The 17,644-nt window shown below is 43.9% G+C and overlaps 1 protein-coding gene across 2 annotated transcripts in view; it reads left to right on the top strand.

The window, feature by feature from the left end:
- The first annotated feature begins 652 nt into the window (after nt 1-652).
- Nucleotides 653-17,644, top strand: part of PRKAG2 (protein kinase AMP-activated non-catalytic subunit gamma 2) — a 247,892-nt gene continuing 230,900 nt past the window's right edge. The window contains exon 1 of one of the 2 annotated variants that reach the window (XM_070728762.1): nt 653-1,147. In XM_070728762.1, the coding sequence (XP_070584863.1) occupies nt 1,049-1,147 (99 nt within the window). In that variant the 5' untranslated portion in view covers nt 653-1,048. The remainder of the gene's footprint in view (nt 1,148-17,644) is intronic. The other variant, XM_070728763.1, reaches the window with a different exon arrangement.

The raw sequence follows: 17,644 nt of genomic DNA, 5'->3' as shown, positions 1-17,644 counted from the left end.
CAGAGAGCTGCGGAGGAATTGGGGAGAGCGCGCTAGATACCCCGCCTGCCCAACGCGTCCGGTGGATTCCTTCCTTGCACATCTGGCCAAGCTGCCAGGGAATGCCCGGGAGGCGGGCCGGGCAACGCAGCGGCTGAAGGGCGTCCTTCCAGCGGTTGCTCGGCGGAGGTCTCCGGCGGCCTTGGCTACAAGGGAGAGGCGCGGAAGGCGCCGAGGGGCGTGTGCGCGCATTGTGCCAGGGCTGGCCTGGAGAAAGTTGCCTTTTATGAGCGTGCACTTCCTGTTAGCTGCCTCTCCGCCTCCTCGGCGGCTAGAAATATATTTACACACACACACACACAGGTTTGCACCTCCCTCTCTGGGCAGGGTTTCCTCGCTTTCCCCTTCTTGTTTGTGCCGTGGCCGCTGTCAGACTCGCCTCTCGCACGCCCGAAGGAGGCTGGTGCAGCTGCTGAGCGTCTCCTCGCTCCCTCTCGCGTCTCGCTTGCCAGCTGCACCCGCTTGCCCAGGAATCCGCCGGCCTCTCTCAAGGAGGATCGCAACGCCCTTGCCCCGTGCCCTCTGAAGAAGCGGGGGGGGGGGGGGGCGCCAGATCTGCAACCTAGCCCTGCGGGCGGGCAAGTCGGGCTGCATTTGCACGCCCTCCATTTGCACCCCCAGTTGTTGTTGTTTTTTGCACGAGGAGCTTTCTGGCGTTTTCCCCTGAGCGCGCGAGGATTTCAGCAAGATGCCCGCCTGGAAACTTTAGCCCGGGAAATTGTGGAGGATTCTGACGCTTGCAGCAACCTCGGTGTCCCGCCACTAGGATCGCGTTGTCCCGCAGCAGGGGCATCTGGGGGGCTCGAGCTGGCGGGCGATGTGTCGAGGCTCCGTTGGCCTCTTCGCTGACCCATCTCTTGGCCTCCGAAGCCCAAGCGGCGGGCGGCAAACTTCCTCCGGCTTTTGATCGCTTTCCACGGCGCTCCAACTCGGGGACCCGAGATTTTTCAAGGCGGGTGTGGAATTGGCCGCAGGGAGCTGGTTGACAGCGTCTGTTCGCATCCCTGCGATGGGAAGTACGGCCATGGACGCCAAGAAAAAGGATGCCTCGTCTGCTAAGAAGAAGGACGCTGGCCAGAAGAGACGCATGCTGCGCGTTCACATCCCCGTAAGTCTGCTTGCTGGGGGCGTTCACTGGACAGGGTTAGCTGCTGCTTTCTGTTTGCTCCCGTTCTCACGATTTGCAAAGGGGCTTTGCGCACACAGCAGGCTAAATCTGATTGGCTAGTTATTGGTCAGTCGTGGGAACGCATCCCTGCTCTGCTACCCTTCGTGAGCCACGGGCAAGAAGTTGGAAGTTGTTCTTTTGCATGCTTCCCCAGGTCTCCTGTGAAGAGTGCCGCGTGAAATCTGTTTTTTTTTTTTTTTTGGCGAGCAGCAGCAACAGGTTGGGGGTGGGGTAAAAAGGAATGTGCACAAGCCTGTCACTTAACAGCGCCACTGGGGAGGGATTGGGAGGTGGGGGGGGGAGAGGGAAAGTGTGTGAGAGTAAGACAAGGGATCTAGGAAGCTGGCATGTTTTTGAAGAAGCCTTCTAATTCTTTTCCTTCCTTTTGTCCTCGACTTATAACAGTTCCTTTAATGACCATTCAAAGTTAAAGACACTAAAAGGAAAGCAACTTATGACCAGTTTTCATACTTACAACTGTTGCAGCACCCCCAGAATCACTTAATCAACATTGCGGACAAACTCATTTATAATGTTTGCAGTGACCCAAGGTCATGTATCTATCTATCTATCTATCTATCTATCTATCTATCTATCTATCTATCTATCTATCTATCTATCTATCTATCTATCATCTATCTATCTATCTATCTATCTATCTATCTATCTATCTACCTATCTACCTATCTACCTATCTACCTATCTATTTACCTACCTATCTACCTACCCACCCACCCACCTACCCACCTACCTACCTATCTATCAGAAGGATGGGGGGAGGGGGGATATGATAGCAGTATTCCAATACCTCAGGGGCTGCCACAAAGAAGAAGGAGTCAACCTATTCTCCAAAGCACCTGAGGGTAGAACAAGAAGCAATGGGTGGAAACTAAACAAGGAGAGAAGTACAGTAATTTAGAATTAAGGAGAAATTTCCTGATGGTTAGAATAATTCACCAGTGGAACAGCTTGCCTCCAGAAGTTGTGAATGTTCTGACACTGGAAGTTTTAAAGAAAATATTGGATAACCATCTGTCTGAAGTAGTATAGGGTCTCCTGCCTAAGCAGGGGGTTGTTGTTGTTATTGTTGTTGTCATTGTTGTTGTTGTTATTATTATATCTACCTACCTACCTACCTATTAATTTGATTTCTATGCCTCCCAGTCTCAATGGGACTTTATGACTTTCTGACAAGCAACGTCAATGGAAATGCCAGATTAATGTCCGCGTGACTCACTTAACAAGTGCAGTTAATTTAATTAATAACTCTGGCAAGGAATGCCGTAAAATGGGGCAGAACTCACTTAACAATCATCTTTCTTAGCAACGGAAATTTTGGGCTCAGTTGTAGTCCTAAGTCCAGCGCTACCTGTAATTCAGTCTGCCACTACTCAAAAGCAAGATCCATGAACAGCAGATCAAGTAGGTGGAATCTGTTGTTGAGTGGTGACTGTGAGGGTGGTCTTGATGGCCTTGCATTGCCCCTTCCAGGTCTGTAGTTCTGGTCCTAGGTCAGTTTCCATAAAGTTTCCATAAAGCCTGCAGTAACTCAGAGAGATGGTTTAGCTTTTCAGGACTGGGAAATATGACCTCAGTTTAAGTGCTATGACACTCACCCAATACATGTAAACATACACACACGGACACACAAATACACAGGCACAGAGTTCCACACATATTTTAAATCTGATTAGACACTCTTAATGATGACCTCACTCTGTTGAATTAATCATTAAAATGCTGTTTTTCTTCCCACTGTTTACCCTGGAGAGCGCCTTAATGTTAATGTTATACAACCTCACTGGGAGGGATTCAGAAATACTTTTAAAATGGGTAGGAAGACAGAAGTACTGTACCAGTAATGGTGAACCTTTCCCCCCGGTTCGGGTGCAAAATGGGCGCACGTGTCCACACCCATAATGCAATGCCCCCCCTGCACATGTGCACACACATACCCCCGCACATGTGTGCAGGCCTCACTGAAGCCTCTGGACTTCCGGTAGGCCTGTTGGGCCATTTTTCACTCTACTCAAACTTCAGGAAAGCCTCCGGAGCTTGTGGATGGCAAATAATCAGGCCAAATGCACCTACTGGAAGTTTGGAAACAAACTTCCAGTAGGCCCATTGGGCCATTTTTCATTTTCCCCGAGCTTCAGAAAAACCTCCAGAGCCTGTGGATGGTGAAAAACAGGCCCAACGGGCCTACTGGAAGTTTGTTTCCAAACTTCTAGTAGGCCCATTGGGCCCTTTTCCAAACTTCCAGTAGGCCCATCGAGCCTGTTTTTCATTTTCCCCGAGCTTCAGAAAAACCTCCAGAGCCTGTGGATGGTGAAAAACAGGCCCAACGGGCCTACTGGAAGTTTGTTTCCAAACTTCTAGTAGGCCCATTGGGCCCTTTTCCAAACTTCCAGTAGGCCCATCGGGCCTGTTTTTTGCCTTCCCCAGGCTTCTGAAAAGCCTCCACACAGGCCTAGTGGCACACAGGCCTACTGGAAGGCAGTGGTGTTTTTCGCCATCCACAGGCTCAGGGCCTACTGGAAGTCTAGAGGCTTCAGTGAGGGCTGTGCTCATATGAGACGCCCTCACTGAAGCCTCTAGACTTCCAGTAGGCCCTGAGCCTGCGGATGGCGAAAAACACCACTGCCTTCTATATTATATACTTATTAGAAGCAAAATCTCAGAGGATGCGTGTGTGAGATTCGGTGGGTGTTTTTTTTTTTTTGCTTCTGCGCATGCACAGAAGCAAAAAAAATTGCCAGAATCTCACGCATGGGAGGTTCCCTCGCAAGATTTTGTTTCCTGCACATGTACATAAGCAAAACTTCGCTGGAATTCGCACATAATTCGTAAGTTATTAAAAACTCATCTTTGCTGCCAGGCATGGGGAAACTAACACACACCCCAATTGTCAAGGCTGGTGTATGGTTTGATTGGTTGAGTGATTAATTGTTTTTATTATAAGGGTTTTAAATTGCATTTTAGAATTGGATTTTTACACTGTTTATGTTGTTGTGAGCCGCCCCGAGTCCTCAGAGAGGGGTGGCATACAAATCTAATAAATTATTATTATTATTATTATTATTATTATTATTATTATTATTATTATTATTATTATACGCAAGACACCCAAAGCTGCGCGCACAGCTCAATTTTTTGCTACTGGTGTGGCGTCCTTTACCGTCCCAGTAGCAACCCAGTACTGGCACTAAGATATGGCTCTACGTGCCACCTGTGGCACATGTGCCATACATTTCCCATCACTATGATGTATCTACATCTTTAAAACATGTTCTTAGTTTTGGATGGGAAGCTAGGAAATTAGCAACATTTTTATCTTGAAGGTGCCTGCCCTGCACCCTGTTTGCAACATAGGGTGCCCTTCAGGAATCCTTGCTTTTTGCATAGTCTAATTTTTTGTCTCCTGGTGTGCAAAGCCTGGCAGAGCCTTTAAAAATTTAAGGGCTCTTTAAAAGCCTTCAAAAGACTTGCCTGCTAAAGAGATCTGAAAGTAATAAGCAGGTTAACTACTGAAAGAAACCTACAATTGCTCTTCTTTCTCCTTGCATGTTGTAAAGCAGGATCAAATACCCTTTGGTTTGCTGTTTCTTCCATGATTTGTCAAATCTTGAGGATCAGATGAAAACTTGCTCAAATGGATCGGAATCCCTGAATTGCACAGGTGGTGGAAGGACAGTTGGACCATAATAATGGGTCCCTCTAGGATATCTGAGAGATGAACCCACACCTAAGGCAGGAGTGGGTAACATATGGCAACTGTTAGATTAACAGATTTAGAAGGGATCTTGTAGGTCATCTAGTCCAGCCCTATGCCCAAGTAAGAGACCCTACATCATTTCTGACAAATGGCAGCCCAGTCTCTTCTTGAAAGCCTCCATTGATGAAGCTCCCACAACTTCTGAAGGCAACTTCTGTTCCATGGGTTGATTGTTCCCACTGTCAGAAAAATTCTTCTTATTTCCAGGTTGAATCTCTCTTTGATCAGTTTCCATGTATTGTTCCTTGTCTGGAGTTCGGGTGCCTTGGAAAATAGGTTTGACCCCTTCCTCTCTGTGGCAGCCGCCCAAATATTGGAACACTGCTATCATGTCTCCCCTGGTCCTTCTGTTCACTAGACTGTCCATGCCCAGTTCTTGCAACCATTCTTCCTGTGTTTTAGCCTCCAGCCCCCTAATCATCCTGATTGCTCTTCTCTATACTTTTTCTAGAGTCTCAACATCTTTTTTATAGTGTGGTGACCAAAACAGGATGCAATATTCTAGATGTGGTCTTAGTAAGGCTTTGGGTCTCGAGTACACACAGCATGTTTTTGCTTTGGTGAATGCGTGAGATATCGGTGATTTATTTATTTTTGCTTCTCCGTGTGCATAGAAGCAAAAAATTGCCAAAATCTCATGTGCATACATCCTGTCACGAGATTTTGTTTTGTACGCATGCACAGAAGCAAAAACACACTGGGATGCACGCATGCACATGCAAGAAATCTGAAGCTGCGCACGCAGCACAGCGATCGCTATCAGTGTGCCGTCCTTTCTCGTACCTGTAGCAATCCATTACTGGCCATGCTTAGCAACAATCATTTTAGTCTCCCTATTATGGTTATGAGCTAAGGAGTACATGTGTTCCAGGCTTGTTGTCAAAAAACAGTTTATTATCCTTGTTAAATTGTGCGGGAAATGAAGAGCTGAAGAGCCGAGACGCAGGAACAGTTCAGCACCTTTTATTTAGCTATTGCTAAAGGTAAACAGAATTTTTTGCAGGCAGCAGGGAAGCCAATTTTAAAGGCTTCCCTGTAGCTGGCCAGCCACTGACAGCCACTTAAAACTCCTGCCACGATAATAATAATAATAATAATAATAATAATAATAATAATAATAATAATAATAATAATTTATTAGATTTGTATGCCGCCCCTCTCCAAAGACTTGGGGCGGCTCAAAACAACGATAAAAACAATATTATATTGGCACAAATCTAATATTTAAAAAAACCTAAAAAAACCTATCATAATTAAAAACCAAACAGCACATACATACCAAATATAAATTATAATAAGCCTGGGGGAAAGGTGTCTCAAATCCCCCATGCCTGGCGGTATAGGTGGGTATTAAGTAGTTTACGGAAGACAAGAAGGGTGGGAGCAGTTCTAATCTCCGGGGGGGAGTTGATTCCAGAGGGCCGGGGCCGCCACAAAGAAGGCTCTTCCCCTGGGTCCCACCAGATGACATTGTTTAGTCGACGGGACCCGGAGAAGGCCAACTCTGTGGGACCTTATCGGCCGCTGGGATTCGTGCGGTAGCAGGCGGTTCCGGAGGTACTCTGGTCCAATGCCATGTAGGGCTTTAAAGGTCATGACCAACACTTTGAATTGTGACCGGAAACTGATCGGCAGCCAATGCAGGCCACGGAGTGATGTAGATACGTGGGTGAATCTGGGAAGCCAATTAGAGGCAGTTATTCAAATTTGGATCACCTACAGGCCGTATGTAACAATCCTCATATTTGTTATCCCTGATTCAGTTTAGATTTGAGGTTTCCAACCTTGGCAATATAAAGCCTAGCGGACTTCTACTCCCAGAATTCCCTAGCCACCTAGCTGAGGAATTCTGGGAGTTGAGGTCTGCCAGGCTTAAAGTGGCAACGTTGGAGAGTTTTGGCTTAGATAACATTTTTCCTATGGGGCCCCAAGAGGGCATACCTGGGTATGCATTTTATCCCCAAATGTGGGGCCAGGAGCCATTTTGGTTTTGAAATAGATGGTTTCCATCAGAAGATAGGCACAAAACACCGAAGGATCTTCACCAACTTGAACAATGGGCATTATCTAACAAAATGAAATTTAATGGTGAAAAAAGTAAGGTTCTACATTTAGGCAAGAAGAACAAGTACAGTATTTGTGGTATATTGCTCAACAATAGCAACTGTGAGAGGGATCTTGAAGTCCTAGTGGACAACCATTTTAATATGAGCCAGCAATGTGCAGCAGCTGCCAAAAAAGCCAACACAGTTCTAGGCTGCATTAGCAGAGGTATAGAATCAAGATCACGTGAAGTGTTAATGCCACTTTACAAGGTCTTGGTAAGGCCACACTTGGAATACTGCATTCAGTTTTGGTTTCCATGATGCAAAAAGGATGTTGAGACTCTAGAAAAAGTGCAGAGAAGAGCGACAAAGATGATTAGAGGACTAGAGGCTAAAACATATGAAGAATGGTTGCAGGAACTGGACATGTCTAGTTTAATGAAAAGAAGGACCATGGGAGACAGGATAGCAGTGTTCCAATATCTCAGGGGTTGCCACAGAGAAGAGGGAGTTAAACTATTTTCCAAATCACATGAGGGTAGAATAAGAAGCAATGAGTGGAAGGTGGACAATGAGAGAAGCAACAAAGGAGAAATTTCCTGATAGTTACAACAATTAACCAGTGTAACAGCCTGCCTCCAGAAGTTGTGAGTGCTCCAACACTGGAAGTTTTGAAGAAGATGTTGGATAACCATCTGTCTGAAGTACAATATGGGGTTTCCTGCTTAAGCAAGAGGTTGGACTAGAAGTCCTCCAAGGTCCCCTCCAACTCTGTTGTTGTTTTTATTATTAGATGGGTTCCATCCAACCATTTGGGGATTTGAATCTGAATTTATTTTGCCTTAGTCTTAACATCTGACTGGTCAATGGTTCAGAGTGTCTCCTGCCACAGTTCAAAAAATAAGCCATTTTCAGGGTTCAAAGTGAAACTATGTTGATATACAGAAGGGAGGAAATAATAGTTGAAGGGCGTTTGAAGGTCCTAGTCTATACCAGTGTTTCCCAACCTTGGCAACTTGAAGATATCTGGACTTCAACTCCCAGAATTCCCCAGCCAGCATTTGCTGGCTGGGGAATTCTGGGAGTTGAAGTCCAAATATCTTCAAATTGCCAAGGTTGGGAAACACTGCTCTATACCAACCTTCTACTTGGGGCTAAATCTACAAGGCAGAATTCAGTTATAGCTATCATAAGAGATCAACTCCCCCTGCATTTAAATACCGGCAGGATAGGGTAAGCCACTTTTTATAGAGGAAATTATCCTAGCCAATCCCTTGTATTTGCTGTTATCTTTCCAAAGAACAAGGGCACAAACATATCCCCAGATTTGATGCTCCTAACGCAGATGGTTTTTGTGAGTAAGTTGGGATGCTTCTGTGCATGTGTTGGGAGGAATTTGCCTTTCTTGGTTATTCAACGATTGCAACATGATTTAATGAGAAAAATATTGGCAGAAACTATGCACATTATGGCAGTGGAGATTAACGTGTACTTCTGGTATGCTCTTACATAATGTTGGGGAAGTGAAATCTATTACATCCATTGGTAAAAGTGAATGGGGACAAGTTGTGGTGCCTGTCTTGCATGCTTAAAAGTTTATAACACGTCTATTAAAAGGGAACAGCTAGAGGTGATAGGGTAGCAGGGTTCCAATGTCGGAGGGGCTGTCACAAAGAAGAGGAAGTCAATTTATTTTCCAAAGCAACAGAAGGCAGGACAAGAAGCAACGGGTGGAAACTAATCAAGAAGACAAGCAACAGAGAACTTTGGAGAAAATCACTGACAGTCAGAACAATCAATCAGTAGAACAGCTTGCCTTCAGAAAATGTGAGCGCTCCAACACTGGAGGCTTTTAAGAAGAGTCCTCGGAGAGGGGCAGCATATAAATCCAATAAATAAATAAATGAATAATAAACAACTTGTCCGGAATTGGATTGGGTATCCTGCTAAGGCAGGGGGTTGGACTAGAAGACCTCCACTGCCCCTTACAACTTTGTTGTTATGTTGTTGTTTGCAACTTTAAGACTTTCAACTCCCAAAATTACCCACCAGCCATGCAAGTCTTGACATTGACAATGTCGGACGCTTTTAGTTTATACTTTGATTCTGTACCCATCAGTTTATTGACTTGGCTTATTGATCAATCGGTGTGGTTATCCACTCAGATTGCAATCCCTACAGAGTGTAAGTACGCTTTGAAAGGAGAAGAGGAGGCCTTCGACTCAAGGCGGCTTACAACATGTTAGCAATAGCACTTTTTAGCAGAGCCAGCCTATTGCCCCCACAATCCGGGTCCTCATTTTACCCACCTCGGAAGGATGGAAGACTGTGTCAACCTTGAGCCGGTGATGAGATTTGAACCGCTGACCTACAGATCTACAGTCAGCTTCAGTGGCCTGCAGTACAGCACTCTACCTGCTGCACCACCCCGGCTCTCATGTATCCCAGCGGCCGGTTAGGTCCCACAGAGTCGTCCTTCTCCAGGTTCTGTCAGCTAGGCAATACTGCTTGACGAGGCCTAGGGGAAGAGCCTTCTCTGTGGTGGCCCCAGACCCTTGGAATCAACTCCTTCAGGGATTCGTACTGCCCCCACCCTCCCGGCCTTCTGCAGGGCTTTAAAAACTCACCTTTGATGGCATGCCTGGCTCTTAGCTCTGGGCATCGACTGGAATGTAAATGGAATGAAGGTGGATGATCGTTCCCTTGCGAGATTTTGCTTCCTGTGCATGCGCAGAAGCAAAAAAACCCCCCACCACCGAAATCTCACGCATATGTACGCCCCCTCACTAGAATTTGCTTCCTGTGCATGAGCATGCAGGACATCTGAAGCTGTGTGCGCAGCTCAATGTTTTCTACTGGTGCGGCGTCTTGTACTGTTACGGGAACAAACCTCTACTGCTTGGTACAGAGTAGAATGTGCCTCTAGGTCAGGATATACCGGTAGGTTGAAATTAGGGGTGTCAACTTCAATTTCATTGAGGGCCGCATCAGGGTTGTGTTTAATGTGGGGGGGGGGCTGTGGGGGCTGTGGTGGGTATGGCCAGCTCTGCATCACTCGTATTGAAGGCACCTATGATGGCCCGAGCACTCTGCCAGCGAAAACAGAGTCTTGAGCTCCGTTTTCAGCTATGATAGCCTCCTGCAATCCTCTGTTTTCGCTGGCAGAGACAGTGCAGTCCAGTCCTTCGCTGTTTCCAGGTCGGCCCCGTGGGCCAGATCTAAGAATCCCGTGGTCTGAATCCAGTCCGCGGGCATTGAGTTTGGCGCCCCTGATTTAGATTGATTTTTTCAAACTTAGCAGCTTTAAAAGATGGACAGACTTCAACTTCCAGAATTCCCCAGTATCGCGTGGAACTTGCCAAGTTTTAAAAAGATCCAGAAAAAAATGCATCTTATTTTCGATGAAACACTTTTAACATTGGCTTGAATTAGGTCACGGGGTTCATATTCCACTTAGTGGCACGTTGCCTCATTTGCAAATAGAGCATTTTCCTTTGAAAAGGTCCCTGGCAAACTTGGAGTAGTAATTGTGGTGGAGCTGAGAGTGATGTATAGCTCTTGGACGGTCCACGTGCTTCCTGTAACTGAAGAATAACAACAGATTTCGTGGAAAAGGGGAAGTGTTGTGTGAGTGCAGCTTTCTCTTTTTTGCACGCTGGGCGTGTGAGCTTGTTTGTGGAGTAGGGGCTTGTTTGTTAAAAACAAACATAATCCCCTTTGCTTCAAAAGTGTTGCAAATTAAGGCACAGGAGCTACATGCAAAGAAAACATATTGGGGATTTGGGAGATTTGTATTTCTGGCCTGCTAGGGGCAGCCTGAGGTTGATAGATTTAGCTGCTTTCCTCTTTCCTTCCTTCTATGATTAGAAAAATAAATTATCTTCCATGATTAAGTGCATCTATAGCCATAGTTTATTACAATATGATTTATTAAATAAATCACAATTGGCTAGATTGACTCATACTGGAAAACATTGAACTATACATAGATTGCTAAACTGTAGGCAGGGTTAATTAAAATGCAGTCAAAATCTAGATTTAGTGGATTTATAATATAATGGGCAACCACTACTTAGTAGATTTAGGGTTTCTCCATTGCAGGTAATCCTCCACTTACAACTGCTTTACAACTGCAATATCCAACTTATGACTACAACATTGGCTTAACAACTGCTGTAAAGAGAGAAACAAACCTGGAAATTGTTTCTGACTTTCAGCAAAACCATTATTGTTCAATGATCAGGGCATTCATTTTACAACTGCTGCTTTTAATAACAGAATAACAATGTTGAAAGGGGCTTGGAGGTCTTCTAGTCCAGGGGTCCTCAAACTTTTGGAACGGGGGGCCAATTGAGGGTCGCTCAGACTGTTGGGGGTGCACACTGGCTGGTTGGGTGTGGTTAGGTGGTCATGTGACTAAGTGAGTGTGGCCAATTTAACAGTCCATTGAACAATGCACACAAAATAAACTTTAATTTGCTTTGCTCCTGGGGGTGCTTTATTGGCTTTTGCTTGTTCTAGTCCAGTGATGGCGAACCTTTTTTCCCTTGGGTGCACAAAGAGTGTGTCGGTGCGCTAACGCACATCCGTGGGTGCCCAACCCCATAATTCAATGCCCGGAGAGGGTGAAACAACTTCCCCAACTCCTGCAGGCCCTCTGGAGGTCAGGAATGGCCTGTTTCCCAACTTCTGGTGGGCCTCATAGGGGGAAAATGCCCTTCCTCATCCTCCTGGAGGCTCTCTGGAAACCCAAAACGCCCTCCCAGAACCTCTGTGTGAACCAAAAATCAGATGGCCGGCGCACACATGCATACATGTTGGTGCTGAGCTAGGGCAACAGCTCGTGTGCCAGCAGATATGGCTCTGTGTGCCACTTGTGGCACCCATGCCATAGGTTCGCCATCACTGTTCTAGTCCAAACCCCTACTCAAGCAGGAGACCATGACGATCATATTTTGCAGACTTAATTAGGGTTGTAAGTCGAGGAATACTTGTAAACTGAGGTTTCGCTGCCAACAGCACCGTTTAAATCTCTAATATAATTTTGCAAATAAATGTAAGCTCAGACTTAATTGATGCCCTACCTCTCTTATTACCTGTTAAATCAAGCAGTTTGTTCGAAGAGTGTTCTGAACAGGCTGTAGCAATTCAGGCTGTTCAGAATTCAGCATTCAATTCAAGATGGCAATTAAATTCGCCATCCGTGTTTTGAGAATCCGATCACCTGGGCTTCATCTGGAAATAACAGTCAAGCAAACCATGGGTTTATGCGATGTGGGAGCCTCGGTTCAGAGTTTATGATGCTAAAAATAAGAACAAAGCCAATGAAGTGGAAAAAAACCCAACATAAAGTTGCTTAGAAATACCTCTGTGGTAGATGGGGCACCACAAATCTGTGCAAAGGCTGAGTCTTCAGGTGGAACACATCAAGCCAACCTCTTTTCAAAGTATGCGCTGAAAGCCTGCCCTGTTTATTCTGTGGTGAAGATCCCGAAAAAACATAAATAAGAAGAGATAAGGGGTTTGAAGCCAGATGGCTGGCTGTTTGCAAATGTTGCCTGATTGTGCAATAAATTAGCCAATAGCTATTCCCTTTAGCAGGACTAGTGATGGGGGCTAGAATAAAAATTGCGACATCTCAGCCAGCCAGAAAAGTATTTTGTCACCAGTAAAAAATTTCCTTTCCTTATTTTAACCAGAGCGTTAAGAATTAGAGAGACCAGGAGTACGATTGCAGAGTTTTGAAGGATTTTTTTAAAAGATTTTTTTTTAAAAAAAAAATCTTACTTTTATTATTTTTTTAAATAGTTCAGGGAGCCAAACATACCTATTATGCCTTCTTCCTCCTATATTCTTCACAACAACAACCCTGCGAGGGGGATTGGGCTGAGAAAGAGGGGCTGAGCCAAGGTCATGCAACTGCTTTCATGCCTAAGGCAGGAATGGAATTGAGTGATGGTGACGCGGTGGTTAGAATGCAGTACTGCAGGCTGACTCTGCCCACTGTCAAGAGTTTGATCCTGCTGGGTGCAAGGTTGTCTCAGCCTCCCATCTTTCCGAGGTGGGTATATACCGTGAAGCGATATGTAATTCTAAGTGCTATTGCTATTACCATTTCCTGGTGATAAGCCAAAAATAATTTATTTGACTTTCATGGACTATAATTGCCCAACAATTATATGCTGACTCTGTAAACAGCTTAGAGAGGGCTGTAAAAGCACTATGAAGCAATATTTATTTATTTATTTATTTAGAATTGCAGAAAAAACAATAGCTGCCAACCAGCCTTCCATTGAGGACCTGTATATTGCACGAGTCAAAAAGAGGGCTGTGAAAATATTTACTGACCCCTCGCATCCTGGACACAAACTGTTTCAATTCCTACCCTCAAACTGTCACTAAAGAGGACTGCACACCAAGACAACTAGACACAAGAACAGTTTTTTCCCGAACGCCATCACTCTGCTAAACAAATAATTCCCTCAACACTGTCAGACTTTTTACTAAATCTGCACTTCTATTTCTACTAGTTTTTCTCATCATCCCTATCATCCTTTTCCTCCCACTTAGGACTGTATGACTGTAACTTGTTGCTTGTATCCTAAGATTTTTATTAATATTGATTGTTTTTTCATTGCTTATTTGACCCCTATGACAATCATTAAGTGTTGTACCACATGATTCTTGACAAATGGATCTTTTTCTCTTATGTACGCTGAGAGCATCTGCACCAAGACAAATTCCTTGTGTGTCCAATCACACTTGGCCAATAAAATTATATTATATTCTATTCTATTTATTTATTTTGTCAAATAAGTATAGGATGGTAATTTGTATAAACATAACATTAGAAAAAGTAATGGCAAAAAATATGATAAAAGACAATAGGAAAGTTGGACAAGGGTGGTAGGCACAATGGTGCTCTTATGCACGCCCCTTACAGACCTCTTAAAAAGAGGGAGAGGTCAATTGTAGATAATCTAAGGTTAAAGATTTTGTGGTTAGGAGTAGGTATATAAGTGTTATTGCTATTAACTCACTGTCTCCTGGTTTTAACCTGGTGCTTTAACCACTACATCATAGTGGTTTTTCACTATTTGTTACTTTCATTAGAAACATAGAAACATAGAAGATTGACGGCAGAAAAAGACCTCATGGTCCATCTAGTCTGCCCTTATATTACAGTATTTCCTGTATTTTATCTTACAATGGATCTATGTTTATCCCAGGCATGTTTAAATTCAGTTACTGTGGATTTACCAACCACGTCTTCTGGAAGTTTGTTCCAAGGATCTACTACTCTTTCAGTAAAATAATATTTTCTCATGTTGCTTTTGATCTTTCCCCCAACTAACTTCAGATTTTGTCCCCTTGTTCTTGTGTTCACTTTCCTATTAGAAACACTTCCCTCCTGAACCTTATTTAACCCTTTGACATATTTAAATGTTTCGATCATGGCCCCCCTTTTTCTTCTGTCCTCCAGACTATACAGATTGAGTTCCTACCAGTAGGGATGAGGATGCCACACTAGTAAAACTTGAGCTGCATGCGCAGCTTTGGGTCTCTGGCATGTGCCCTCATGCGTTCCAGTGAGCTTTTGCTTCTGTGCGTGCCAAAATCTCTCTTGCATGTGTGTTCCTTTGTGAGATTTTGTTTCCTGCACATGCGCAGGAGCACAATCTCCCTGGGATGTGCATGTGTGCACGCCACAGACCTAGAGCTGAGCGTGCTGCAGAGGTAGCAGCCCCTCGCCTGCCGTGGAGGTCAAACCACAACCCTGATGTGGCCTTCATTGAAATTGAGTCTAGGAGGTGAGAAAGGAAAATATTCAACCTTAGTCCATTGGAATTGCATCTTGTATGCTGCTCAAATCTTCACAACACAGTGAAGTCAACTGACCTATGTGCTGTTTTGCGATTATGGGATTTCGTTCCTCCAACAGCCACCCTTGAGGAAGGAAGCTTATAGGATTCCTTCTTTACAGATCCTGTAATTTTGTTGACTTAGTATTTTTAAAAGGCAAGATGGCTGAGCAGCAATTGTTTGGCTCAGCACATTGGACAAATCTCTGGTTTCACTCAATATAATGTGCAATAAAATTCATTGATAGAAGATGCAGAAGAGAAAACTATTTAACATTCTGCCCTCAGACCTCTTGGAGTCTTATAAATGCTCCTGTCAACATCGAACCGCTTTGCTTCTTTCAAACTTCAATGCTTGAACCAGGAGAAGGGAGAGAGGAATGCTGATAATGCATGCAGCCATATGAGAGTATGAAAACCATCAAGGTCGCCACTGCAGGTGCTGGAGAAAGAGATAGGCTGTTCCCATAACAAAATGACTTCTCATAATTGGACAATGTGATCACTCGGGTGGGGAGGTATTGTTTAACTGGGCAAGCGTTTGTGCGGGAAAACCGGAGTTATATTTTGTTTCTTCTGTACCAAAACAATGTGTCCAATAAAGTTTTACCTTGTGGGAATTCAATGCTCCCAAGAGTGTTTCCTTATTTTGGCTTCACTGGCCAGACAATTGACTGTTGTCAAAAGTCTGGTTTTGTCTCGGTTCATTTGATTAGGGGTTGTACCAAGGGTGAAATACTACTGGTTCAACCAGGTTTGGGCAGGGTGGGCCGCCGGTGGGTAAGAGAATCGGTAGTGACGGCGGCAGTGTAAGGCTCTGCCCACCTGCTTGGATGTTGCCATTTTCTTGTTTTAACCCTCTGCGCATGCGCAAAACAGACCTGGAAGGGACCTTGGAGGTCTTCTAGTCCAACCCCCTGCTTAGGTAGGAAACCCTACACTACTTCAGACATCTGCTTAGAAACTTCCTGGGTTGGGGCATTCACAACCTCTGGAAGCAGGCTGTTCCACTGATCAACCATTCTTCCCTAGGTATGCCCATGTTACACCAACACTCCACAGTCTGCATTGGTTGCTGATCAGTTTCCGGTCACAATTCAAAGTGTTGGTTATGACCTATAAAGCCCTTCATGGCACCGGGCCAGAATATCTGCGAGACCGCCTTCTGCCGCACGAATCCCAGTGGCCGGTTAGGTCCCACAGAGTTGGCCTTCTACTGGTCCCGTCGACTAAACAATGTCATCTGGCGGGACCCAGGGGAAGAGCCTTCTCTGTGGCGGCCCCAACCCTCTGGAACCAGCTCCCCCCGGAGATTAGGATTGCCCCCACCCTCCTTGCCTTTCGTAAACTCCTTAACCCTGCTGTTCTGTTTAAGAAAAGTAACAAATCTTCTGTTCCCGGGTCACCCTGACCCGGACCGAAAACTCTTCATTTGCAGTGCTTATGTTTGGTCAATTTGAATACTTTTTTCACTTGGAAAGTAGTCTGAACATTTCTGCACACAATGATATGAAAATTGAACTGAAGAAATTAATCCTTATTGGTTTATTTTGCATATAAATATGCCTCCCCCCCCCGTTTTTGTGAATTTTCTTTAGGTTTATTGATAATTATGCCTGCAAAATACATTCTATTTTACTAAAGTTGGTATGGGATTGGTAGCTTGAACATTTCTGAACATAATGATATGAAAATTGAACTGGAAAAATTGATGCATATTGGTTTATTTTGTTGATGAAATGCATGCCCCCCCGTTTTTTTTAAATAGTCTTCACTTTATGGATAGTTTTGCTAGCAAAATACATTCTATTTTACTAAAGTTGGTGTGGGATTGGTAGCTTGAACATTTCTGAACATAACATATGAAAATTGAACTGGAAAAATTGATGCATATTGGTTTATTTTGCACATAAATGTATGCCTCCCCCCGTGTTCAATTATTTCAATTTATATAAAAATTATGCTGTTAATTTCAAACTTACATACTTTTTTTTAGTAAAATGGATTTGTTTCATAAAATTAGTTCTCTGGCTACAATGTGGTTGATTTTCAAAAGGATATTCCAAATATTTCTAGACAAATATGTATAAACAGTGACAATAATGGCACATAGCAAGGCCGGGGGGTGGGGGGTGGCCCTTTTGTGGCAAAAATAAACCAATAAGAACCATTTTTTTCAGTTCATTTATATTTTTCTTATATTCAGAAATGTTCAATTTAGTATATCAAACCTTTTGGGGGGAAATTCCTTAGGGATTTGTAGCCTTAAAAAATAGAAATTTACACGAAATTAAAAAAGGATGGGGGGAGGGGCTTTTTGATCAAAATAAAAATATAAGTCTCAATTTTTCCAGTTCAATTTTCATATCATTATGTTCATAAATGTTCAAACTAGTTTTCTAGTTGAAAAAGTTTTCAAAAAGATCAAATTCAAGTACCTAAAAAAATTATTTTTGGTCTGGTCATATACGAACAGAAACAGACTCAAAGTTATGATTTTTTTTTGCCCAGAAAACAATTAGCCACCACCCCAAAAATATTTTTTGATGATCAGCATTGTTAAATTGAGTAAATGAATGCCTAAGATTTTAAAGAATATTTCGGATTTGGAGCATAAAAAAATAAAAAGTGAAAATGGTTGCAAGCAGCCGAGGGGGGGGGGGGGCTTATTTCTGATATTAAAAAACCAATAAGAATCATTTTTTTCAGTTCCTTTATATTTTTCTTATATTCAGAAATGTTCAAGCTACCAATC

Source organism: Erythrolamprus reginae, chromosome Z (genome assembly GCF_031021105.1).
Source record: "Erythrolamprus reginae isolate rEryReg1 chromosome Z, rEryReg1.hap1, whole genome shotgun sequence".
Lineage (NCBI taxonomy): Eukaryota > Metazoa > Chordata > Lepidosauria > Squamata > Dipsadidae > Erythrolamprus > Erythrolamprus reginae.
The sequence above is the reverse complement of the archived record's forward strand: the minus strand, read 5'-3'. Positions and strand labels throughout refer to the sequence as shown.